The sequence below is a fragment of the Falco punctatus genome (genome assembly GCF_963210335.1).
Source record: "Falco punctatus genome assembly, chromosome: 3".
NCBI lineage: Eukaryota > Metazoa > Chordata > Aves > Falconiformes > Falconidae > Falco > Falco punctatus.
In genome coordinates this window covers 69,333,091-69,359,160 of record NC_137582.1, presented here as the reverse complement: position 1 = coordinate 69,359,160, position 26,070 = coordinate 69,333,091, and the positions used below count along the sequence as shown (strand labels likewise).

The following is a 26,070-nucleotide window of genomic DNA, read 5'->3' as shown; positions in this document are numbered from 1 at the left end:
CCCGGCCGTGGTCTCTCACAGTCTAGCAAAATAAGGAAACTACAGGGTGGAAACTCGGTGAGCCCAACTAATCTGCTTCCTTTTGTTTTTCTCTCCCCTTCAAATAAATCACACTCTTTTGAAGCCACTGTTTTTCTTTTGGGGGCGCAAACCCCTCGTGTTTTCAAGTCTGTCTTTCAAGCTAATTGTTTCAACAGGCCAACTTGCAAAAGACAGCTCCAGCCTATCTCGACATTGTCTCCCCAGGAATGTTTGGAAGAGAAATACACATTTACACAATAGATGCGACTATTCACGGGCTGGCTAGTGAAGGAGTATTTTTAACAAGATTAGTTAATGGGGTTGCTCAGCGCCTCGAAGGACATATTCAGTGCTTGCAGAGCAGAATTGCCGTGGCAGGGCCCGAAGCCAGCGGCAGGTATTGGATGGGCTCCCAAGGATTTCGGCGGCCTTTGAATGAAGGACTCGACGACAGAGAGAAGAATTTGAAAAGTGCAAGCGGCAGCACGGAGAAATAAAATGGAGAGTGGCAGGACAGATGCAAGCGAAGGGCAGTGATGTGTGAGCCTCCGGAGGTGCTGTTCATGTTTGTGAGGAAGGTCTGTGCTATTAAGTTTCAATTTGACAGTGCATTTTAACGAACATTTTAGAGAAAGATGTTTGCAGGAAGGATAGGAGATACCCAAATATTTGACTGCAGTGAAGCGTCAGGTGAACCTCAGCATCTTAGGGAGAGCTGGCAAACTTGAAATTAGGAAGAAAAAAAAATGATTGGGCAAGTTTTTGTGATTTTTGCAAAAGCAGTGGAGTAAATGATGTTGTTCTTGTGGAATTTCTGACCTATCTGAAACCGAGCCTACCTTAGCCTGATGTGTGTTCTTCAGCCCACTTTTTGGATCCCAGAAATTCACAATCCTTTTCAAAAAAAGCATGCATATTTTTATTTTTAATGATAACTCATCACTAGGCGGTTTAGGATCTGATCCCATCACTCTCCTGGCAGTGGTTTTTACTCCTGTTGTTGAGGCCAATGTTCTGCTTGTGCTCTGAAGCCAGTATGATTACTCACTCAAGTAGGACCTAGATATGTGAATCAGTATTGTAAAATGCAGCCCGGAGTCTGTAAATGGAAAACCTTAGCTCCAATAGGCAGGCCATGTGTCTGGTTTAGCTCTCAGCTCCATTAATATGTCCATTACTTAAATGAGTGAGATAGCAGGCCTGCCCTAGAGTAACAACTTCCCCACTATCCCATTACAGGAGGCTTCAACGTCTTGTTATTTCCCCCCCATTCAGCAGCCTGCACAATGTGGGATAAGGCTGCTGGTGACACAGCCACGACTTATTTCCGAGGAACAGGATTTTCTAAATGTGTCCACTAGATAGCACAATAAACTTCCTTCTCTTCCTGTTGAAAAACTTTCTCTCCCACCCAAAGAGCCATTAGCCCTTCAGTCTCAGAGTAATGGTGCTTCAGGAGGAGATCAAAGTTTCTCAGATAAGTGTTCCTTTACACAATGTTACCGACACTCTGCTTTGTAAACAGGCTTCTTTTTTATGGTTAAGAAGGACATATAAACATGCCAAGTGAGATGGATAGACTGTCAGTTTTTCTTTTTCTTTTTCTCTTTGTATGTGCCTGTGTGTTAACTGCTCAATGAGTATCGTGGTTGGGTTGCACTGATACCATTGAACGTGGTCTGTCTTTTGTGTAAACAGAGGAAGAAAAGAGAATGGCAAGAAGTAATCCCAAGTGCAGATTTCTTACTGGAATTACTGCAGCTCCAGTCCAACTTTCTGCTGCCTTTGATAAGAAAGCAATGATGCCCTTCTGAAAGAAGATGGTGACGTTGGCACTCAAATCCAAGTGCTTGGCTACCTGCTGGTATGGACACATTAGACCCAGGTTCTGCTTTAGGACCTAAGCTGAATACCATAAAACCTAAAAGTGAGGCCTCAGTTAAGGTTTCGATACTTGAAACATGCTTGAAACACAAAACTTGAAACAAAGAAGTCCTCTGGGAAAAGCTTAGGTCCTCCACCAAGGACCATATAGAGAGACTGGTCCAGGCTGTAGGGCAAGTCAGCAAGTCTCCATCCTGAAGGGAGAGCTGACTAGGAACAGCTGATAGGAAACCCAAGAGGTAGAGTGAAATGTTCCATCTGAAGCAGCATGAATACCTCCTGTGAAAGGTATTGTGGAGGACATCCTTTATTCAGCTGGAAAACCTGAACACAAATTTGCATTTTCAATCTATTTTAAATTAAGTGAAATTAGCAAATGAGATGCCCCCATTCTTGCTCCTCATGGAGACAGAAGTTTGCAAATGTAGATTTGACTCTTGCAGCTGGAGAAAAGCATGTGCTGTGGTCTCTGCTTGTGTCTTGTCGTCTAGGGAGCTAGTCAGTACCCTCTCTTATGGCTTGGTTAGTTGTGATGCTTCAAATAGTTCTGTTCTCTGTTATGCATTACCAAATGCTACATGTAAGGTAAGAAAAGAAGAAAATAATAAAAAAAAAAGCCCTCCTTTCAAGCTTCCCACTGAGTTTGTTGCCTTTCTACTCAGACTGTAAGCTCCTCAGGGCAAGGACCAGGGCTGTGCTCCAGCCCCAGGCAATGCCCTTGCAGTGTGATCCCCCAGTGCCTATAAGGAAAATGCAAAGTGTCTGTTTGCATCTCCCCTTTCAAACCAGGGGCCTGAGATTTCTGGATCCCTGACTTAAGAAGGTGATGACAAGTCGCATCTTGTCTTTCATGTTTCAGAGCTAACTATAGGAGTGTAATGTACCTCTTTAAAAACAGGTGACACAGGATTTTCCATGACAATCTTACAAACTAAAGCAGAAAACCTCTGTTTGCAGGTTGGAAATACTCCTAATAACAATGCACAGGCTCCCTCTGACGTGGATGTGCTACAGCTCTCCTGGTTAGAAATCCCGGAGGGTTATTGCTACTGTAGTGGCATGTAGAAACTGCAGCCATGGATTTGGACCTCAACCTTCTCTCCATTTCAGAAACACAGGCAAAACAGTGAATACAGACAGACTTTTTACCTTGCCTTACTTTGAGAAGCCCGAGGTAAAAGTGAGACGGCAATGGGCAGTGGGCTCGGCTGGGTGGTGGCTTAGTCACTGCTCTGGCCTGGCATCCACCCCAGCAAACAGCCTTGCAGAGGCATGTGAAGGGAAGCACTGGAGCTATCTGCAGGTGACTGTGGGGAAACCCACCCTGAAGGGCTGTGCAGGTGTTAATTCTGGTGCCTGTTTATAACACAGCTTCGCTTACTTTTCTGTGTTCTTTAAGGAGTTGCCTATTTCTTTTAAGCGAGAGGAACAGCCTAGCTAAAAGCCTCCTACAAACCTCTTTTCTCCTTTTTGCATCCATAGGCAAGACTACTTCAGACCTCATCTTTTAAGTGCTACAACCGATTCATTAAATAGCTTCTCATGGACATTTTTTTCAGCTCCAAGGAGTAGAGTTGCTGAGTGAGAAAGGCATGAGGCGGGCTCTTGCTGCTGGGACTTCCTCCAGACCAGCTTGCAGTCCTAAGAAAAATGAGTTGGATGGTCTCAGCTCTGTCCCCAATGAGCAGCAGCAGTAGATCACTTTGCAAAAATGAGCCACGCATAATTTGGCACCATTGACAGAAGACCCACTCGCAGCAGCTCGGGGCCTTGCAGGCTTGAGATAATGTGCTGCTAAAATCACCTCTTGACCCTAACCCAGGAGGTTCCTCCGGGTCACAGGCGGAGAGGGGGGTAGCAGGCCACTGTGAGATACCTTGATAAATGTACAAGCCCCTACGAGTCAGCCTGGCACGCCTGCACCACTGTGAGCTGCTCTGTTTATTGCAGTCAGAAGAATATGTTTTCGGAGTTGTGTTAGAGGACTCCAGACTTCTCATTTAAGCTGCCTCCTCCTTTTTCCCCTCCGGTGCAGCGAGCCCACTGTAGTGAACCGGTGGCCCTGATGGAGCGCAGAGGCAGGCTGTGTGCATCTCCTTGTGATGGAGCTGGCAGGGAAAATCGGACACTGGGACAAACAACCATAAATCAGGACTGTCCTGATTAAATCAGGCATGGCTGGCAAGTAAGTTATTAGCCGCCTGTGAAACTAATTGTGATACTGATACACTCAATTTTGCTGTGTCTTTCAAACACCGGTTGTGATGGGAAACAGCTGTTAGACCCCCCCCCCCAAAAAAAAAAATAAAAAGAAAGGGAGAGAGAGAAAGAAAAAAAAAAACCAAGAGAGCGCACTTACTATTCAGAATCATAATAAAGTCTGTCTTCTCTATTCCCTTGCACAAAAGCTCTTAGATTCTTCTATTCTCCTCTAGACAATTACTCCCAGCAGGCAGGGTCACTCAGGATGAGCACACTATTGCATTTAAAGTTCATCTACTGAAGGTGGGGGGAAAAAGGCAGAGAAAGGAGGGGGGAAAAATCTTCCCATTACTGTGTGAAAAAATGGGAGGTTTAAAATGGGTTAGAAATACAGGTTAAAGCAAAAAAAAAATAAATTGTTACACGACATCAGTAGGAGAAAAGATTTTGTTCAGCGGTATTGTTTGACTGAACACTTCCTTCACAATAACACCAGTGCTGGGATATAAAAGCCAGTGTTTATTTGATGCCTGGGCCAGGCAACTGTTCTAAGCGGTTAGCACAGAAAAAAGGGGGATGTTTTGAAATATGTCAGAAGGAGAAAGCGCCTGATCCTGCTCTGCTGGAAGCTGGTGGCTAGCCCTGCCCCGGCTGCCGTGTTGGCTGGCAGGCCATGCTTGGCTGGCCCGGGGGGCTGCGCTGGAGCCGGCGGTGTGACCCCCTGTGCAGGCTGCGGTGAGGAGAGAGTGCAGTTCAGCCACTGAAAACCTACTGCTGTCAGGAATTTGCTTCACTCGGGCCAAGGGCAGTAAGTTAGTGGCGCTGTGGTAGTTGTAATGTCTTAAGGGTAGCAGTCGAGCAGGTTTGCGAAGAGATAGTTACTGGACTGAGAAACATAGCTCAAAACCCAGACAGGATTTTGAGCACATGGGCACTTCTTCAGGTCTGAAAAATAAGCAGCAAAGCCTAGCTTGAAGTTTCTTGCTCGTCTCAGCCCTAAAGAAGAATGCTGAGCCCCAAACCCTGCTTTTTCCAGAAATGCTTAGGCTAATGTAAACCGTTGCCTCTCTTTGTACAAATCTGATTGCCAAGATGATGACACATATCTGAAAACCCTTCCCTGACATGGTGCAGAACATACCTGCATATGCGATATGGAATTTGTAGGTGTCTCCCCACGGGAATATTTATTCTTGGTTATTTTGTGCCTTCTGCTGAAGTCACTGCAGTGGGCCGCTGCTGGAGGTTAGACTCTTCCCACACTTGGTTTGTATCCCTGTGGCTCCAAATACTTTATACCTCCCATTTCATCTTTTTGCCACTTTTCCTTAGCTTGTATCTATCTAGTCTGTCTTTCTGTTGCTGTTCTTTTTTTTTCTTTTTTTTTTTTTTTTCTAATTATATTTTAGCTATAAGGGTGGTGAGAAAATGACATGCATTAGCTAGTAACAATATGACTACACCACGAGTTTGGGAGAGATGGAAGGAAAAAACAAATCACTCACGTTTCAAGAATCTAACCCCATCCTCTCAGCTTCCACAGTAATATCTCTGGCTTCCTGTTTGCAAACCAGAAATGTTTATTTACAATGTCTTTCAAGACAGCTTTTCAATGTATAATGCTCGTGTCATTACATAATGGGTCATAAATGATGTTGGTTGTCATAGAAAAACACAAAGTCATCAAATATTTTCTTGTTTTTTGTTTGCCTTTTGTGGCAGGATTCAGAGTCGGCTGCAGTTGGGAAGTCTGGAGGTAAATCATCATCTTTCCAGTAATTCCAGCTCCAGTGTGTTCAGTCTGTCAGGAGTTTATGAGTGAGGTGATCCTGATGCTGAATATTTTGGTTGTATTTTTTCTCAGTGGCTCTGCTGTTTCAGGCAGCTCATCAGCTGTGTGCCCTGAGAGAGCCAGGCAAAGGCTTGCTTGTCCATGGTTTTGTGAACAGAAGTGGAACATTACAATGTAAATATAAAAATCCAGACTGTGAGCATTTGTTTTTTTGCATATATAAGGCTATGCACTGAACCAGAAGGGTGTCAGATCCTGGTAGTTTCTATTACAACCCTGAAAAACTGCGACAGTGGTGAGTGCAGGTTTTTCTGGGATTTTTCTGATCTGAACTGTAGCAGTGGGGGAATATGAGTGGGGCGTACGAGTGCAGTTTTTTATAGTGTTGAGATGAAGCTGCCTAGTCTAGTCAACCTTTCCTGTAGCTAACATGGGGACCAGTAAGATGTACATAACATGCCCAGGAGGTGCAGTCCTTATTCCTGACTTAAACTGAGACCTGGCTGTCATAGACTTCGAGCTCTGCTGGATCCCCTTGCTCTCTCCTTGGAGTGGATTCATTTGGGAAAGTTATGAATTGTCCCTTGTCTCAGAAATGCTGGAGAAGAAGGAAAGCAGCCCTTAAGCCAGGATACTGGGTCGAAATTTTGCCTGTGCTTACACCAGTGTGTATCGGGTATAACTCCCCTGAAGCTGGTGGTGAAGCTGCTATTCTTACCTCTGAACAAATCAATTGCTAGCTCTAAAAATAAGTGAATTAGAAAAGAGGTAAAGCTAGCATTTATAAAAGAAACGTGTTTATTTGGTAAGCATTGTACCCTGTGTATGAACTTCATCGATATCAGGTCTACCTAAATTCTTCTTAATCTTATTAGGGAAAAAGGCAAAATGATTTTGCATACTTTTACTAAATCGGGAGACCTTTTTATTCTCTTTGTCAGAATAATGCCAAATAAACAACTGTCAGGATAAAAAGCAAATGACGAAATGTGTCCGTGCAAAAGACAGACAAAACCTTCTATTTTCTTCATTTGAGAGGGCACTGAGAGTCATTTCTGGGCTGCCCAAAATAAATAAGCCTCCTGGATTACTAATGTAATTCCACTAAGGTCAGAGAAGCCCCGTCTCCCATATATACCACTTAGTGAGCTTATGGGTACCTATGCAGGAAGACAAGGGTCTCATGCCTAATTCTTATATGCACCAGAGGTTATTTGCTGTGGTCCTCTGACACTAACGCACAGCAGGTTGTTGGTGAGCACCCGATAAAATTTCCAGCTGCACACAAGGAAATGCTGGACTAATAAAATGTTCGTTTAGTGAATTGCATAGACCAAAGGCTTTGTCTTCCCCTCCAAGGAAATAAACAGCTGTCACAAGTAATATCGATGAGAAAGTTTTCAGTTACTATGCAAGGTCAGATTACCAGCATCTTTCATTATCTAGGTGGGTGATGAAAAGTTGTTGAGATCTATCAAAAGTGAGGCCTCAATTTAGCAAGGTGGCTAAGCAGGTAGCTGACTTTTTTCTGGGACTCTTTGTGTGCATTAAGCCAGCCAAGTGGTTTTAGAAGGCCGCTGAATTGGAAACTAAATTTCATGAGGAGTTCTTGAATGGCATCTTGGAAATCAGATATCTACTCTTGCAATTGGAAATTGTAAATTATGCCAATATTATGCACGAGTGGTGTGTGTGAAAAGAGGAGAAAATGTGTGTGTAGAGGAACAGTAGGAGCAAATGCTTTTCTGCAGCACACCATGCATTTTGCATGTGTACATTGCATCTCTGTACTGTCTCCTTCCAAGATGTACATTGCATAAGCCCACTACCCATCCTTTATGCTGCATTTTTATTACATAACTCCTGCTGTGTTGGGGTGGTGGTGGTGGGGGAAGTCTACAAATACCAGCCCTGCTATGAGTTCCAAACATGGTTCTCATTTCAGGATTCTGGCATGCACTTGTAAAACATTTAAATACCTATTGGTGGATAAGAAAATCAATTTACTTGTGGGGTGACTAAGTAACAAAACATATTAGAATTGATGTTACAATGAGGAAAAAAAGAAATAAATTGTTTTTCTGCTCATTAATATTTGGATAAATATTTATGAATGTATAAGACAAGCAACCACTGCCAACACTAGATCTTTATTATGCCAGGCATAGGAATAATTCAAGCATATAGGCAGCTGCAGGTTGAACTTAGCCCCACTGGCTACTCAGCTGAATTCGATCTGGCCTCAAGAAGACTTTGCTTTGGAGGGGGTTCAGTTTATGCGGTTTCTGTGTGGTCTTTATTTGGGACTCACTGAAGAAAAGGAGTGAGACAGTCTGCAGGTAACACGCTCCTGACAACGAGCCATGTTGGCCTTGATGGATGTGTGCTGGGCAAAGTGATGCTCAGGGTGGACTTCACTGCTCCCCTATGGAGGGGTTAGCCAAACAGGAAGGATTTGCAGGAGTTTGGTTTGCAGAGTTGGCCAGGGGAAAGTTTCCAGCCTGGAAGCAGTAGTAGGCACTCCCTCAGGACTAGCTTTCCACTGGGGCCTCATTTTTTTCCCCTTCTGTTTCTCATTAAAGCCCTCACATCCAGGCACCTCAGAGCACGCGGGTGCGTATGACCCTTTTGCCTCTCATTGTATGCAAACCTGCTCACACCTTGTGCAGGTTGGTCATCTTATTGCAGAAAGCAAACCCTGCTCAGCCTTCCCCCTGCACAGGCAAGCCAGCCACCCTACTGTCCGGTAAGGTGGCTTTTATGGGCCATGAAAGGAGGAGGGGACATTTCCTTTACACTGCACTGTCCTATATGTGTGCAGCTGGGAGCAGAGAGGGGGTCATGAAGAAGAGCTGTGGTGGTCTGGCCACCCACAGCCATTTCTCTTTTCTTCCTGGCGAAGGGGAGCCTGATTTTCACTTTTTTTTTTTTTTTTTTTTAAAAGAAAAAAAGAGTAATGGCTTCATTATCTCCAGGCAATTTTTGTAGCCCTAGTCTCTAGTTCAGGATGTGAACCAGAACAATAGGTGTTTTAGAACCTGAGGAAAAAACAGCTGGCCGATGTGGCTCAAAATGTAATTTCATAGGAGCATGCATCAATAATGTGACTACCGCTCTGTACGGATATTACGCAGGCAGCCTTAATACGCTTGCATGGCATCCGGATTGACAAGACAGACCATGATGGCTCCAAAGGGTCAATAAAACATGCGCCATGAAGGACTTACACAATAGACAGTAATGGCTTCTTTGAAGCTGTTACGGTCTATCGGGTCAATAATAATCCACTTTTTAAAGAGTGCCAAAATATGAATTTACACAACAGGCCATAATGGCTCCTGATCTATCAGATAAATGATATGAATTATCAGCATTAGAACACACACTGCAATGCACGTTTACCTATTAGGGTGGGTAGAATAAATATTAGGTGCTTCAAAACATACTTTCATATTCAAAAGGCTGATTTGTAAAAACATCTGGGGGAAGAAAAAAAAAAAGAAGAATAGAAAAGTCCAAGCTGTCATTGTTAAGCCTGCAAAATAAATAGCATAGGACAGGAAATTTAAATCTGAGACTGCCTCTAGGAGGTTATTGTGAGTTTTCACTCTACATTATTTTTAATTAAATATTGCAGCAGCCTATATAATGTATTTTTGTAGTTTTTGTTTATTTTTCTAGCAAACTCAGGTCTGTGAAACAGGGGAGTGGAGTCCGTGAACATTTTCCCACATTGGTAACCTTTTCTATTCAATCGCATCTCTTCTCCTTTATTAAGAACTAGTTGTCTGAGTAATGGTTTGCAGGATCCAGATTGCATGTTATACAAACAAGCTTGGTCTGAATATATGCATTCAAGACCAAAAATCTGTTTAAATAACATATGCTCTGTTTGCGGCCACCTATCTGTCTCTATCAAGGAAGATAAAAGTCCTTGTCTACACTGTTTCAGCTGCACAATCAAGACAGAAACCCTCAACTGATGTTTGCCAGCAGGTGGTGACATACAGCAACAAGCTCCAATGGCAGCAACATTTTCCTGAAAAACTTGGAGAAAATCCAGGCTTCAGGAAAATGAAATATGCCTCCAGTTTGGGAAGAAATAATGATGAATGTCCATCAGCAACACATGTGATGATTTAGTCTCCTTGCATGGCAAGAAGAAGTATGTTCAGTCCACAGCAGGTCAGAAGTTTTCCTTGTTGTTTCTCTGCGTCTCCTTCTTGTTATTATAAAACATTTGGCTTGGCTGTGAAATATACTTTTAATTAAAAGATAGGAAAATCATAGTAAGACAGCAGCAGCAGAGAGCTGTTAGAAAGCCTGCTGTCTTAGCTCTCGTAATAAACGTAACGCGAAGGATAGGTGCACACAAAAACTGAAGTGCTGTGGTGAGAACATATATATATACTGACTTATCCAAGTCCTTTCAAACAGAAGTGTAAATAGCGCTTTCTGCTTGCCTGTGATTTCCTCATGCTTTTTCAAACTTCCTGGTTTGTTGTCTTTTTTTTTTTTTATTTTATTTTTTTTTTTTTTTATTTCTTGGTCTTACAGCCAGGTACGCTTGTTTAAAAGACCCACTGCTTGTACAAAACACCCCCATTCCGTTTGGAATAGGTTAGTGGGCGAATGATTCTTCCACAATAGGGAAAAAAAAAAAAAAAAAAAGAAAAAGGAGCTGTGGCAGGATCTGTCACCTTTGGTTTCTGTCATGTTGTGGTTTTCAGGCACTTAGAATTCCTTGCATTTCGTGCATACATTTTGTATACATGTTACTCCTACCTTAAACAACATGCCCTTTAAAAGAAATCTGGATGCTTGCAGCATCTGAAGTGTGATAACTTAACAGAGAAAAATACAAGTCTCGTCCTGCTTAGCAGGGAGCTGAAAACAGGATGAAAATATAAAAATACCGAGGATTTTTTCCTCCTTTGCAGTGTCTGTTTCCTGCAAGTATCTACCATCTACAATATTGACTGGTTTATCAGGCAGCAGGTATCTCTATCAGTCTATCTTGAATTGTCATCCAACAGGAGATTAAATGCTGCCTGCCTCCTTCTTGTGATTTTCAGTCTTCACATCGCAAAGTTTTCAATCAAATTTCAGCGGTGTACATTTAGCTTAGAGAACTCACAGTACTTATCTTCCCAAAGCAGGTGATTTAGACCGTGTTTACCTTGTACAGTTCCAAGATATCTCTCGGCAAACCTGTCCGCATCTCAGGCCTTGAAATGATTCCCAAGTTCATTTTTTTGTTTTTCTCTGTCTCCCTTTCCCAGCCAAGCTACCAGCCAAACAACAACAATAACAACGTGGGTCCTGAATAACACGCAAATGCCAGTTTTTGGAAGAGTTATATCGATGCGGCAGCCTTGCATGGTTAGCTTTTTTAAAATGAAAGCAACGTGACCGCTTACAGCCTTGTTCTAAGCAGCTTCCTCGTTAGTAATCTTTTCAGTGCACTTATTACAGTTGTGGCTTCAGCCCACGAATCAGCTCAGGCCCCGGAGGATGTCAGCTGGGTGCACTTCTCAGCTTGCATCGGATACCTGAGGAAGTTGTGGGCTGGAGGTATCCTGTAAAATAAACTGTGGCTCCATTTGTAAGGAATCCAGTGCAAGCAAGTTGACACTGAAAAAAAGGGCTTCTCTGCCAATTAGCATATTTTCTGCATAGGATTTTGATAAACAGACTAACTAGAATTTGAATAAGCATAAACTTGAGACTAAAAAATGCTGGAAAGGCAATTCAAAATAATCACAAAAGCCAGACTGGATTTTTGTGGTGCATTCTCCATACAAAAGAGTTAGAACATAATATAACTAAAAGTGATTTTGCTAAGGTAAAGGAATGGAGGAATTGGGAATTATAGTTAGAAACTCCTAATTAGTCCCTCACCATGAAATACTTTGAATAAACCCATGTACAGTAGTAGGGGCAAGGTCAGGGAGCAAGATTTGTGCCTCTGTTCTGGCCACTTAGAGCTGTATAAAAAGACTGTAGAGGGGTAAAATAGTCCATGGACCATTATAGACCATGGTTCTGGCTGAAAAAGCAATGGAGGGTGCAAGTATGGGGCCAGAGGGTCAGCGTTTGCCTTTTGAGGATTCCCTGCTCGGAGGGAGAGGGAGTATGGGCACATTTTTTTGGGATGAGGCAGCTCAGTGAGGTGCTCCCAGGCCCCCAGGCAGCACTGTGAGCCTGGGGCCACCAACTGGGAGGGATGAGTCTGTGCAGCGTGACATGGCCCAGCTCCATCCGAGCACTCACCCTAGGGGCGGGATGGGTAAAAGAAAGTGACTCTGGATACAGTTGTTACGCATGGGGCGGGAGTTTAATCCTGAACTCCTACTTATTCTAGAACACCCGAGAGGCTGTTAAAGTAATTTGATGCCAGCTGGGAAGAGGCAAACACCTCCCAAGTCAGTGCTTTGGCCAAAAGCCTGATGACAACAGAGGGTTCCCATCAGGCAAGAGAAATCTTCCAGAGGGTGATACCCACTAGAGATCATCTGCTGCGTGCTGTCAGGGCAGCGCGAAAGAGAGTGAAGTGACAGGTGAGTTGGCCCAGCTGCTTCTTCATGAATATCTGAGATTGTCGCATAGTGTAAGTGCAAACTATATGAACACATCAAAGAGGAAAAGACACTGAAAATTAAAAGGCAATACCTAGATGATTTTTAAAACAGTGAATTTGGCTCTATCTAATTCACTTCCTACATAGGCAAAGTGGAGAGTAGATTGAGGTGGCAGGAGTGAAACACAATTACCTTGTCGTTGAATGTGGAAATTAATTACTCCTTCCCCCGCTCCCCCCCCTTTGCCCACACTTTGTGCTTCTTCCTTCCTTTTGCACAAGTACAAGCAAGCGAAAGTGCCTGAGGCCAGGCTGCAAGGAGAGGTTTATGGCACAGTCCCACTCGGGCATCACCTTTGCTGAACCCTCTTCAGGAGTATCATGTTGGCAGGGATCCATGGATGGGGTGAATGAGTGTTAAATAAGCTGATAGCTCAAATGATCCCTGTGGTCCCTTCAGCTCAAAAAGGAGCACAAGGTATGAGCTGATACACAAAATGCAAATTACCATCACTTTTAGAAGTACTACCTTCCTCTTACCGGAGAGATTCGTTTTACTGAACTGAAGTCTTGCAGGCAGCTATTGCAATCACAGATTTTGGCAAGTGGTGCAGATGTTTTGGGTTCAAAAAGCCCAAAATATATAATTGTGGCAAAGTAAAACCCATTCTTTATCACTTGGTGCTCTCACCTGACAATGTCACAGAAGTGGAGCCCAGGGCAGCAGGGATGCTTCCTCTGTTGAATGGGGTGGACATGTTGGGCATGTCCCAGACAGAGCTCTCTGAGGCTTAGGTAGAAGATCAGCAAGGTCCAGATCACAGACTCAAGTCTTTCTCTTGAAATACCTGCAGGCTGGGGACACTGAAGAAAGGCTATTTTGAGGTATGGGGTCCAGATCTGCAAGGAGAATCTGGATCTGCTTTTGCTGGCTTGAACTACTTAGCTTCATTCTATGGTTCAGTCTTAGATATGTGATGCGTATGTGTGCAACATACTTCCTGTGTTTGAGCCCAGCCACTTTTGTCTCTGTATTCAAACTGGTTTTACTCTTCTGGCTCCAAGCCTTGTGTTGTCACGAACCCTTTTTGGTTTTAGTCCATATATTTGTAGTGCCCCAAACAGACTCTTCCTCTAGTGTGAGTTGCAGGGTTTGCTGTCCCGTTACTGACTAGGGTAATCATCTGCTTTCTAGGTGAGGCACATCCATGAACATGTACACAGTTACCCTGTAGAAACATGGTAAGGCTATTACAGCTGTGGGTCCGTTGTAAAGCTATGGTTAAGGCTGCTAAGTACGTTCACGTTATTTTAATGTGTTTTCAGTTGCTAAGCTTTAACATTCTGGACTAAATATTTCTAAAACAGGTCTTTGTCTCAGACCACATTTTTTAGGAAAGCAATGTGAAAAAATGGTTCAGGTACAGATGAAGTGAACTCTGAAAGTTTAAAACCCATGAGAATATCTGCCCATGTTTCACTGGGCTGTAATCTTCCATAAAAATCTTACTTCTACTCACATTTAGCAGAGATACAGTCAAGTTTGGCATCAGAGTCTGGCCTAGCCCTGGCAGAGCAGGACTTTCCTTAAGCTGCTTCTGGCTATTATAGTTACAGTAATGTACCTGTGGTGTGCTTCAGCCACAGGACAGAAAATGAGAAGGGTTGTCCCTTGTTCCCTCAGTGCAGCTGCCTGAAAAGCTGAGGAGTGAGATGACGGGAGGCAGGAGGGATGTGGGATGCAGGGACAAGATGTGCAGAAGAAGCTGCAGGAAGAGAGAGGCAGGGGAAACACTGAGGCACAGGGGAGGGCAGAGAGGGCTGGGAGCTGCAATGAGGAGGGAGAAGGTTCTGGGAGTGAGGAGAGGTCTGCTAATGGGCTGGCACAAAAGAAAAAGGTGACAGATACCAGGAGTGGAGTAATAGTGTTTGATACACGTGAGAGAGGCAATTTTGGACATTTCTGAGTGGTGGCTGTGTAACCTTGGCTACTTCTAATGTTTGTGTATGGGATGAAGAGAAATAAAAATTGTTATGTAGGTTGGTATTCTAGCATTTAACATATCACTGAGATAAGGGAATACTGTATATGTAACCCCTTTAATATGATTAGGCTGGGACATGAGCACTTTTTCTGTTGTTAGGATGGGGTCTGAGAGTAAAAAATTGAAGATATCCGTGATTTGGGCTACTGGGTTTTTTTCTGTTTGTTCTCTATGTTAAAGTAAACAGGACATTTCTGCTATAAACAGAGATTCTTGTGGTTTCCAATTTAGCTCTCATGGTAGCGCTTTCAGCGAGGCTTTCGAGCTCAGACCCTGGAAACCCCAGGATGATTTCCATTGCCGTCCGATCAAAATACTAACAGCCACGTCCCCCAGCACCTGCCGCACCGAGCGCACTGAGCAGCTGGGGAACACAGAGGTCACACTGGCTCCTTGGAGTTACAGACCCTCAGCTCGGATGCAAGCACCAAAAAATAATAGCTGAGAGAGGGAGAGAGGAAGGGAGGGCGGGCATAAGCCCTAATCTGCAAAGTCTGCTGTAGGGGCCTTTTTTTTAGCAGCTTTCCTAAATCTTGAATGGAAGGAACATATTTTACAGCATATGTTTTGTTAGTGTTGATTCCTGCACTCAGCTCTTCTGGTGCTTCAGAAAATGTGTTTGAAGGTGGCTGAGGTATTTCAGTTTGACAAATAAACTAAGCTGTGGTTACTTTCTCAGTATGTTTTGTGTCATGGTGCTAATTTCCCATTCACTTGATTGGGATGCAATGATTTCACGACAATGTCAGTGCAGGTCTATGGAAAAGACATTATGGTGTCAAAATGAAATGAAACAATGTTAATTTGTCTATGGAAACGGTGTTACACTGCCAAATTGAAACATAACCCTCAGCTCAGCCACCTTGAGACTTGGCGCTGCCGTGCTATCGAAGGACCCCGCCACACGGGGTGATTTTACAGCGGCACACTGGGAAACTACAAATCTGGATTAAATATTAGAGGAGGTAAGACTATTTGTTTTGTTCTACGAAATCGCAACTGTATAGCATTTCCTAGTGTTATAGGGGCCTTCCACATGTGCTGCAATACCTAAAGCCCAGGGAAAAGGTGGGAACCAAGGGGAGAAAAAGCACTTTGGCAACATTTACTCAGATTTCTTTTGGCTTCCATTGGCTCTCAGCACGTCACATTCCTAGCATTATATTAATGGATCTTTTTTAGGTGAGAAACATTATTAGATTTTGCAGTGTTCGCAGCACCTAACCAACATCTGGGACACTGGAGCTCAAATTAAGCAGTGGTCTAAATCCAATTTGGATTTTAATTCCACCAGGATGTAGCATTTCTAGTAAAACAAGAACTTGAACATAAACCAGAATCCAAAGTGTGGGGAATACAGTAATGAAAAAGAATAATAAGCAAGCTGAAATCAAAAGACAAGCGCTGAGGGAGAGAAGCAGCAATATATAAAGGGATATATAAAAATATAAATAAATATTTTCTCTGTTGTTAGGGGTCTATGGAGTGATAGAATCTACTTATCAATCACTGTTTGCCTTTTATTTTGTTTTATGTTCCTGGACAGTACGACCACCTTTGAAAAAGGGTAATCTTTGATCTCCTGCCCTGAGGCGAGCACCAGCAGATGTTTCTTTTGTTCTTCTCTCCGCATTCAGTGTCCCTCACCTCCTAAAGCCAAAGCGTGCTCCCCAAAACTGACAGGTGTTTCTCTGTTTGATTGCAAAGAGATGGATTTAGGCTAAATGTGACCTGAAACCTTCAAAGTGGAAGGGCCTCCCAGCATGCTCACAAACTGGTGGGAGGGCAGGCTGTTGTAACATCTGCACTTCTGGGAATATTAGCAAATCGCATACAGATGTCAAGAAGAAGAAGGCTCGGCCAGCCTGTTAGGAGGGACTCTAGCACCTTCTTTCATCCTGGGTGAACTTCTGGGCTGAGTCTGTCTGCTGAGTTTCTCAGTGATTTTTTTTTCCTTATTTGTGAAATGGGTGTAATGGGACTTCCCTGCCTCTTATAGACGTGAGGGGGAAGAAATAAATTACAGGTTTTGTGGTGTCTGGGCAGTACTTTAAGACAGTCATGTCAGTACCTGTGGCCTGGTCACTGGTAGCTGGGGTGGGTGGAAAGGCTAATCACATCAGCACTATATCTTAAGCAAGCCTTTCTTTACATTTGCCTCAGTTGGCATTAAAATCTGACACTGGTTAATGAAAACAATAAAACTATCCGATCTTATTGATGGCTATGTAGATTTCTTGGACACGAGGAGCTCTGTGTTCCCCTTTTGTGTATTGATCAAAATGTGTCTGGGCTGTGCACAGTGTTTCTAGGCATCCACTGAAGTCTCAGAGCTAAAGGTCCTCCTGAGAGTCTGATTACTGCTTCTCTCTTACTATGTGAGTGGTGCATGTTTCTTTTTTTGCATAAAGCTCCTTCTGCCTTCCTTCCTTCCTTCCTCAGGTGGGAAGCATGCATTTGTTGAATCTGATGGGTGCAGGCATGCTGGTCATTCCCTGGAAGATGCTAAGTACTCTTCTCAGCTTCCCCAGGCAGAATGAGCATGGACATTAGCGCTCACAAAAAAATTTAACCCCCAGGGCCTTACGAAGGCTTTCATGCACCATTGTATGACTGGTATTGCTGTCCCAGGAGAGGAAAGCACAAGGATCTTCTCCCCAGCACATCCTTTGGACCCTCTTCTCCTTCCAAGTGATATCCATCAAATCACCATTGAGAGAGCTCTGTAATTTCTCCATGAGCCACATGCATGCTGCTCCAGCCGTAGCTCTTCATAGATATTCCCAGGCTATCTGAATGCCGAGAGGGAAGCTTTTGGCTCTTCAGGCACCATTTACATGTTGGTTTGAAGTAGCTCATGTTGCACTAGTTATAGTTCTTAAGATGTGCAATCCACAGCTGAAATGTGAAATACAACTTAGAGGGAGGAACTGCAACGTGAGATATTGCAGACCTCCCAGCTTGTTGCAAACAGCTAAGATAAGTCATTGGATTGAAATTTTAATGAAATAGGATTAAAATATAGGAATCGTTGTGCTAGACGAGGAAGGCAAATTCAATGTATTTTAAGTGTGTTTTATTCAATGTGAGGAAGAGTCTCAAAACTAAATGTTATTATTAAAAGACTTTATAAAAAGATTATTAAAAGTAATATTCCTTTCCAGGGTTCTCTCTCATACATACACACACGCATACATGCAGACACACACACAAGCACATGCTTTTTCTTTCTCTGGGTGTGAAGCATGGTGGACATCTGGTTGCCAGGCTCAGTCTTCTCCCCCACAGGCATAGAACAACATCATTGTTTGAATATGTTCTTTAGAGACTGATATTTGGGGAATTCATCTGCTCTTCTCCAATAAGTGAGGACATTCCAATAATTTTATGCAATGTGTAAACCACAGATTAATTGCAAAAATTATATAAATTACCCTAAAACTTTTGGGTAACGTTTGCCATGTCAACACTGTAATTGAGCTGACTGGGCATGCAGAAAGCCTGCATGTGGCAAGTGACAGTCCACGATGCAGATGGAGAGGAGATTTGGATCTACTCTGCTGAGCATAAGTACTGCAAGGACTCGTAACGTGACACTTCCATCAAAACAAAAAAAAGCAATGGGCTATGGTCTTCCAAATTACTGCCTAATATGGAGGGGTCTGTAGCCCTCTCTCAAACACCAGGTGAACATTCAGTGTGTGTGTCTGGGGCGGGGGGGGGGGGGGGGGGGGGAAATGAAAGCTACAGGCTTAACTGTTTTAAAAAAAAAAAAAAAAAAGGTCTTCATTGCTTGTGAAATCAACCACGGTAGGGGGAAAAAAATAGCTTTTAACTGATTTGTGTCCACATCAGCTGAACTTTACTCTTTGTGTTTTGGATTGAGTGGTGACTCCTCACAGGAAGAGTCCCACAGGTCATGTCAAATTTGCCTTGTCATTTCAGAAGATGTGTTAGTGTAATATCTGGATTTGTGATAGAAGAGAACAGAGCAATGACCCAGAGTGTGCCTTTCCATCAACAAACACAAGCAACATATTTGTAACAGAGCATATAACAGTGGAGTAACCTCTTAGAGGTTATGTTTAAAGTGCTGAGGACTCCAAATGTTTCAGGATTCACAAGCAATTGCATCCCTCCTCCTTACAGTGGAATGGAAACCAGAACAGGGGATGGAGAAGTACCCCCTGAGGAAAGACAGGCTCAAGGCAAGCTGGCACTTGGTCAGAGGCTAGGTCAGAGGCTGAGCTCCCAAGGAAGCTTCAGCTCTTGTTTCTCACATAAGCAGTGTGTGGCATCGTGTTAGCTATCTCTACTTGCTTTGAAGTAATGGCAAATCCAGCCACTAAGGCTGGCCTAACCATAAAATGGGCCATCATTGTTTTATTTTTTACATTTTTCCATTCAGAAGACCCCTAAAAGACTACTGTTTCCAGCAAGACTTGACATTTGGACAAGGGGTTTGTAATGGGGAGTGATCTGCTGGACCTCCAAAAATTTCATTCAGCCTGTCCCAAGTTTGTATAAATGCTCTCAGAGTGAGTGGAAGAGGCTTCTTACCAGTGGTAGAGGGGTCTCTGTAGTTATTCACTGCAGACTGTATCAATTAGGCATTCAGTAAATGAGTGCAATCTCTGACCCGTGGGGGAATTTCCTTCTGTGAGATACTTGAGTAGTGAAGAGCTCAAGCTTAGAGCTCTGGAAGACATAGGAGAAGAGTGCAGGGCAGGAAAGGAATGAGAACGTTTAAATCAGACAAGATTTGTTTCTAAAGAATAAATTGCACTGCGCCTCCACATGCTTTTAAAGTGAGGGGCAAGTGAAAACCTGATTTTGTTACAGTGAAAGGAAAAATTCCTATTGCATTCAACAGTGCTAGGATTTCATCCAAGAGCTCCACATCATTCTAAGACACTCATGTAGCCCTCATTTCATATTTTACAAAGAGTATTCTTTTTTCCAGAAATTATCAATGTTTTCGAATTTTCTGACTTCATTATCTGCAATGCCCCTGATGTGACTTCTTTTTATACAACACTTATTTTTTTTTCAGCCTTGTATTACTATCACTATGCCCCCAAAGATCAAAGAATCATAGCATAAGGTAAAAATATCTTATTGCAAAAACTGAAGACATCCTTTTTTATAATCTTTATTTTTACTTTAGCACTTAATAAAGTAAAATACCTGGATAAAATCTGGCAGTTGAAGAAATGTAAGATATGTTCCTGATTTGACTGGGGACAAGATTTCACCCCACATTTTTATGGGAAATATTTAGCATACAGACATTCCAGCCCCCTGCATCCCCACCCCCATATATTTCAAAGCAAGAACAGAAGGCAACGCAAAAGTAGCTGCCACCATCCACCAGATAATTCTTTCAAACATCTCTCAGCGTTCTAAACCATAATCTAAACTTATGTCCACATAACAAATAACAGCCCTTTGAAATGAACTGAGAAACTGTAAAGCCATTAAGAAAATGTGCCATTAAGGAAAAGATTTCAGCATTTCCTATGAAAAAGGTTCACAATGTATGTATTTCCACATGTTCAGAGAAATGATTAAAGTGTTTATAGCTTTTGTAATTGGTCTCTCTCAATTTAAAAATATAGGCTTTTTTCTAAAGTTACAATTCTCTGCCGCTTTGTCTAGAATAACATTAATGAAGTCCCATTTTCTCAGTTGCTGAAGGTAGAAAATAGGGAAGCGATGTGTTTAAGAGAATGCATTCTTGAAACATGCCGTCTGTCTGCCCATATCCCAGCAAACGTGGCCTCTCGCTAACGTGTCCATTAGACGCAACGTGCTCCTGCAGGGTCTGGGGCTGCCATGGTTCACGTGGTGCTGGAGCATATACAGCAGCAGGGGAGCGGGCTCATCACTGTCCCTTTCAGGGCACCCTTCTGCATGCCCCTGGCCGTGCTGGTGCAAAGAATTTGAAGGATAACATGTAATGTTTTTTTCTACCCTGTTTGGGTTCAGTCGAGGACGGTCAGCATAGCGAGAAAGCCAAACTCCATCATTAAATCCCTAAAAGACGAGAAAAGAAGGAGAGAACTGGTAAAGAACTCCCTTTCCAAAGCATACCCAGCCCTTTCTAGGACAGCTTGTGCTCTGCTCCATTAAATGCTATAAACATACCAGCTGCACTGATAAAAACCACATGGCCTCGTGTTCACTGAGCGAGTGAATCAGGAACGGCTTGGTCCTGGGGGCCAAAGCCACTTTCTTCACCTGCAGATCATGGCCTTTGGAGCGGTTCGTGGCACATCTAGGTCAGTCAGGAAGAGAGGGAGGAAGATTTTCACCCAGTTTCCAGATGAATAAATTTGTTTTATAGGTAAGAATATATACACAGATATATAACTTTTTTTTTTTTTTTGAGCAACTGTCAATCAGGTCTCATTAATTTTTTTCATTCTATTATTTTCTTTTATGCTGTTAAGCTAAAGCTTTAGGTTTTATTCTAATTGTAAAAGCATATATCAAATGTTGCATTATTTCTTTTCATAATACCCTGAGAGAGGGTGTTTTACCTTTCCTTTTGTAAATTAGCTTAAGTAGAAATTGTCAATCTGGAATTGACAGGTATTTGTTACAGACAACAAGGCATTGTTCCCACTTTGCTTCATCCACCAACACAGGCGCTGCTGTCACATGTCACAACAATGGGGAAACTTATTAAACTATAAAGAGTAATAATACTATAATATAAAGGCACGAGGGTAAAAAATCTGAAAGTGTGTTTGCTGGATGGAGGCAGGAAATCCTGTCCTTTAGCGTAGTTGATCTGACAGCTCTCTGCCTCTCCCATGAACCTCTTTTTTCCTGGCTCCTTCTTCGAGGATTGCCTTTATAAACCACTGACACCCCCTATCCCCTGCCAAAGCTATCAGATAGCAGTGGGACAGGGGCATAACTCGATCTGTGAGGTTGCTCCTCACCTGCTGAGTTGCTCAAGGAGAAAGGCCATGGATTCTGGAGGAGCTGGGATTCCTCTGGTCTAATTACAGAAAGGCTGGGCCAGTTGCTGGATTATGTTGCGTAGTGTGTTGTGACGATGCAAATACCCACAGGCATTTCTTCTGTCAAAGGCTGGCCTAGATACAGGGAATTTCCTAAGTAACTTACTAAAGAGCTCCTGTTTTGTGAACTTGTCAAAGGAGGCGACAGTGGTCTTTTGCTGAGCTGGTGGTGCTACCCACCCTGGGCTCTGGCACTGTTGGCTGGAGAGAGATGTACTCTAGAAACGGGCCTGAGCTGCAGAATCTGGGACAGGATTCAACTCACATCACCCAAATTTGGGGCTGAATGTGAGCAAATTAGAGCATTGCCATCCTCTGACTGGCAGCAGACCAGATGGGTTCATTGGGCTTTTTCCCTTCACCACAAAGAACAACAAGAGCAACAAAAGCTGGGAGAGGAGAGAGAGAAGTGACATCATCTGCAGCAAAGTTTTCCCTTTTTCTGCCTGAAGGACTGTTTTGATTTCCAGCTGCATTTCAGGTAAGCACGAAACATGATATTGGACTGAACGTGCCAGCTGCTTGTAAATGGAAATACTTGCGGTTGAGCAGAGGAAGAGACAATACCATGCTGTCTTTTTTATATCTTTTCAGGTATTTGTAGAGCTCAAACAGCTCCTGGCCTAGCTTCAAATAGCTGAGACATTGGTCAAGTAATTTTAGATGCCTCAGTCTCAGTGGGAGTGTGGCAGTGGCTGGGGTTATATGCGATACTTTGCAGTCTCCTGCTATTCCCACCCCTCTGTACTCTAGCCCTTCCCCTAAACCCCATCTTTCCTCTTCTGTGGTATGGGAGAGCTGGTGATTTGAAGCCAGCTACATATGCTTTATGTTTCCTGAAGATTAAAACCCATGTGTAATACTCCATTGCCTGTCAACAGCCAGCTTGGGAAAGAGACCAAAGACCAGAGAGCCAAAACCAGACTGTTAGATCAATCAAGGCCAAGATGTGCTTCTCACTTATAAAAGCTAAAAGAAAACTGGCCAGGCAAGAAGTTTGTCCCTTGCAATGCTGGAAGACTGCTGCCCCCCATCCTGTGTCTGATTCCTTGTGAGTCAGACTATATACAAATCTGCAAGAGAAGATATTGCTTGTGTGTTTAAAATACTTCTGCCATCAGACAGGGAGAAGACTGCTGTCTACAGTAAGTATCAAGCCTCGGGATAAGTAGCCAATGATTTGTGTTCCCTTTGCTTTTTTTCTTTTTTTCTTAGGGTACTATTAAATAGTTGTCTGAAACTATCTGCTTGTGCAGGGCTGAACAAAGTGGTATGTGTTCCCAAACACTAAAAACAAGTTGTCAAGACACATCCTCAGAGACAGAGGGTCTTTTTTGTTATTGTCCAAGAATGTCTTATTTAAAATGGCATTCCTTGAAAAGATGCAAATGCTATTTCTTTTAAAATGTACCAGTACTGAGAATAAAGCAAGCAAAAGAGGAAATTAAAAAAGTGACAAGGGAGGGAGGTCTGGCAAGTTGGCTTTCAACCAAATGACCTCTTGATAGATCAGCTGGGAGCCAGGAATGCATGAGATTACCAAGAACTAGAGAGATTTATAGTTCTTTGTTTGGTCTCTTGTTAAGTTTCCATTATAGTCAGCTACATGATGGGCAATGACAAGGGATAATGGGCAAAAGTAATCCAGAACCCCAAATATCTATTGTGATTACATAAACAAACATTGAAAGAAGGAGTTATTTAAAGAGTCAAAGCATTTGTTTATTTCAATTTAACAATAAACACCCTTACTGAGAAGAAATTTTGCAGAGTCCCCAAAATCTTGCTTTCTTAGGAGAAGCTATTTGTATGCCACAAATACAGCTCCAATTGAATTAGGCATGTGAAAGCGACATGAGAAGCTCTGTGTCATGGGAATGGGTGTCTGGGTTTCTGTAATCACTACACAGCCTTCCCCTGAGCTGGCCACTTGCAGGGAGAACATCCCTCCGTGGACTGCGCTAGCTAAACACATCCACAGGTTGTGCCAGAGCTCTTCAGAAATGTGTAACTCTTGCGGTTTAATCTCCAAAACTTCGAATGACTATTTCTATTTTCTAATCATCCAGGTGATGAGGAACATTTGAGCATTTGTAGTTTATGTTATCCAGATTAAATATTAATATTATGGTGCCTTAGATGACAAGGACATCAAAATGCAAAAGCAAACAGATTTCAAAATGTACTTTATGAAGCTGTCCCAGCTTAATAAGTAGTGTCATCAACTGGTTCATCAGTGTACTGGTATACCCAGGTGTATCCTGAAAGTCTGACCAGTATGGTGAATCTAGGAAGATGGGATGGTCCCAGGGCCCTTAGAATCTGTAAACCCTGTTAGATAACAAAGCACACAATTTTCCATTGGGTTGCAAACACTTTTTAGAAATAATGGGACCCTGGAATTTTGAGAAAGAAAAATCTTTAAGCATGAGTAACAAGGAGACCTTTAGACAAAGCAGAGCTTCTAGCAACAGTTTGGTTTTAAAATACAATTATTTGCTTCTTTCCCATATGTAGTGTATATGCCATATAGGCATATGGTACGTTCACTACAGTAGTTCATTACTACTGCTTATTTAGTTCTTTTTAACTGGTGAAGCTGTGCTTGGCTCTGTACTAGGTGAAAATAAATAAATAAATGATCTTATGCTCCAGGACAGTATCATCCATAATACCGTAATGATGATGTTTGTAATGCATCATTTACTATTGTTTTTACATACTAACTTATTCTCCCTTTATTTTAAACCAATGAATTATATTCTCTTAGTAGTGTATTCACTTGTCAAAACTGAATGTTAAGAAGCCCTAAGGTCTGCCTTAAACTTATAATAAAGGGCAAGTATTCAAAATTCAGCTTCAAGATTTGGACCTTTTGTACAGCCTTACAAGTGCTTTCTGAGTGTTACCATTTTGTCAGTATGATTCTGCCCTGATTTGCATTCCTCACGTTTCTCTCTTTAACAGGCTTGAGTTTGCACATTAAATTACCAGTTACTGCAAGCAACAGTTGATTTGAAGCTACCTTGCAAATGCAAAATAGATACCTTTTGGTGAAAATTCAGTTTTAAAACATGAGGAATACCAGTAAGGCAGAAAAGGTTTGCAAACAGAAATGTCTGTTTCCCTGGCTCAAAAAACCACCACTCATTTCTGATATTGTAGGTTGTTGAACATCCTAATTGTGGTGTGGAGATCCTAAATTTTAAAAAAATATAGAGGACCCCAAAAGGAGAGTGTGCTTTGAAAATATTATGTGGGCACTGGATGGCCTGATGATTGGGGCAAGTCTAGATGGTCACAGATTTCTTGAGACTTCTGGCTAACATGAAGGGAACCACCCATTTCTAAGGAATTTGGAAAAAAGAAATGAAAAGTTCAGAGGATAGTGAAGGCCTTTCCACTTGGGAGAATGCGGCCATAAATCTTCTTTGTGAATAGGAAGCTCGTCCTAAAGCTCATTAAATAATTCAGAGACAGAAAGAAAACTAACTTCTGTTTTTTCCAGGCTGATATAGTGTACAACAGCATACTATATTTTTATCTAGCAAGAAGGAGTCCATCAAATACAAATGTAACATGTACGACGATCCTTCATTCTAGCTCTAACACTGATGGTTATCCCTATAACAAATAAATAGGCAAGCTCAGAATCAAGAAAGGATAAGAAAAATGATAACCAAAAGAAAAAAAGAAAAAAGGGCCCAGTGCAGATGATCTTGTGAGACACTACTTGATCCAACTCTCCTTAAGACCTCATATCTCAAAATCACAGTGGTATAGCAGAGCCTAGGAGCACTTACAGGGGAATACAAATACGGATAACTGCAACTCAAAACTACCTGGTAAACACACAGTCATATAGTATTCTGTCAGGAAGGTTCAGGGCAGTTTGGAGCATTTTGCTCTGTAATAAACTCCGTTTCCTCTGGAGCTCTCCAAGTCCATCTCTTTTGGGTTCCTTCCAAACTTGGGCACTCCTGAGCATTTTTATTTTTTTTTTAAATATTCTTACTTGCTATGGTAATGTCTGTGCTTAGGAATAAAACTAACTTGAAGAAGAACAAGCTCCCTCATTTTTATAAACTTGGATGTTATACTTGGGTGTTTGTTTTCCTTCTCCACTGAAACATTTCTGCAAGGTAGTTTTATGTTGGACCTGCCAATGCTGGCAAGCTTGCACTGATGATACAGCATGGAGGATGCCAAAATTAAAGTCTATACTCTGTCATTGTTACTTCACGTGCCTAATTTTTCTTCCCCAGTCATCACATGACTTCTTAGGGGTCATATCCCTAAAATCTTTAGTGTTTATTCCTCCTGGTCCATGAATGTTGTAAGGGAGGAAAATGAAATTAAGATATTGACATCCTTGGGGATTTTGTTGGGGGAATCAGACAAATGTAAAGGAATGCTGCATGAGAAGTCCTTGCTTCTAAGTCAGGTCTGTAAGCTCACAGATTCACCGCAATCCCTTCCTTGAATCCAAAGTATTTGAAGAAAATCCAGAAACGT

General features: G+C 42.5%; 1 protein-coding gene across 2 annotated transcripts in view; it reads left to right on the top strand.

Moving 5' to 3' along the window:
- The window catches only part of ZNF516 (zinc finger protein 516), a 169,405-nt gene extending 151,176 nt beyond the window's left edge, over positions 1–18,229 (top strand). Inside the window, exons 8-9 of one of the 2 annotated variants that reach the window (XM_080378488.1) lie at positions 5,830–5,863; positions 9,852–18,229. In XM_080378488.1, coding sequence (XP_080234614.1) covers positions 5,830–5,863; positions 9,852–9,902 — 85 coding nt within the window. In that variant the 3' untranslated portion in view covers positions 9,903–18,229. Of the gene's footprint in view, positions 1–1,719; positions 5,925–9,851 lie in introns of those variants that run through there. The other variant, XM_080378492.1, reaches the window with a different exon arrangement.
- The last annotated feature ends 7,841 nt before the right edge of the window (positions 18,230–26,070 follow it).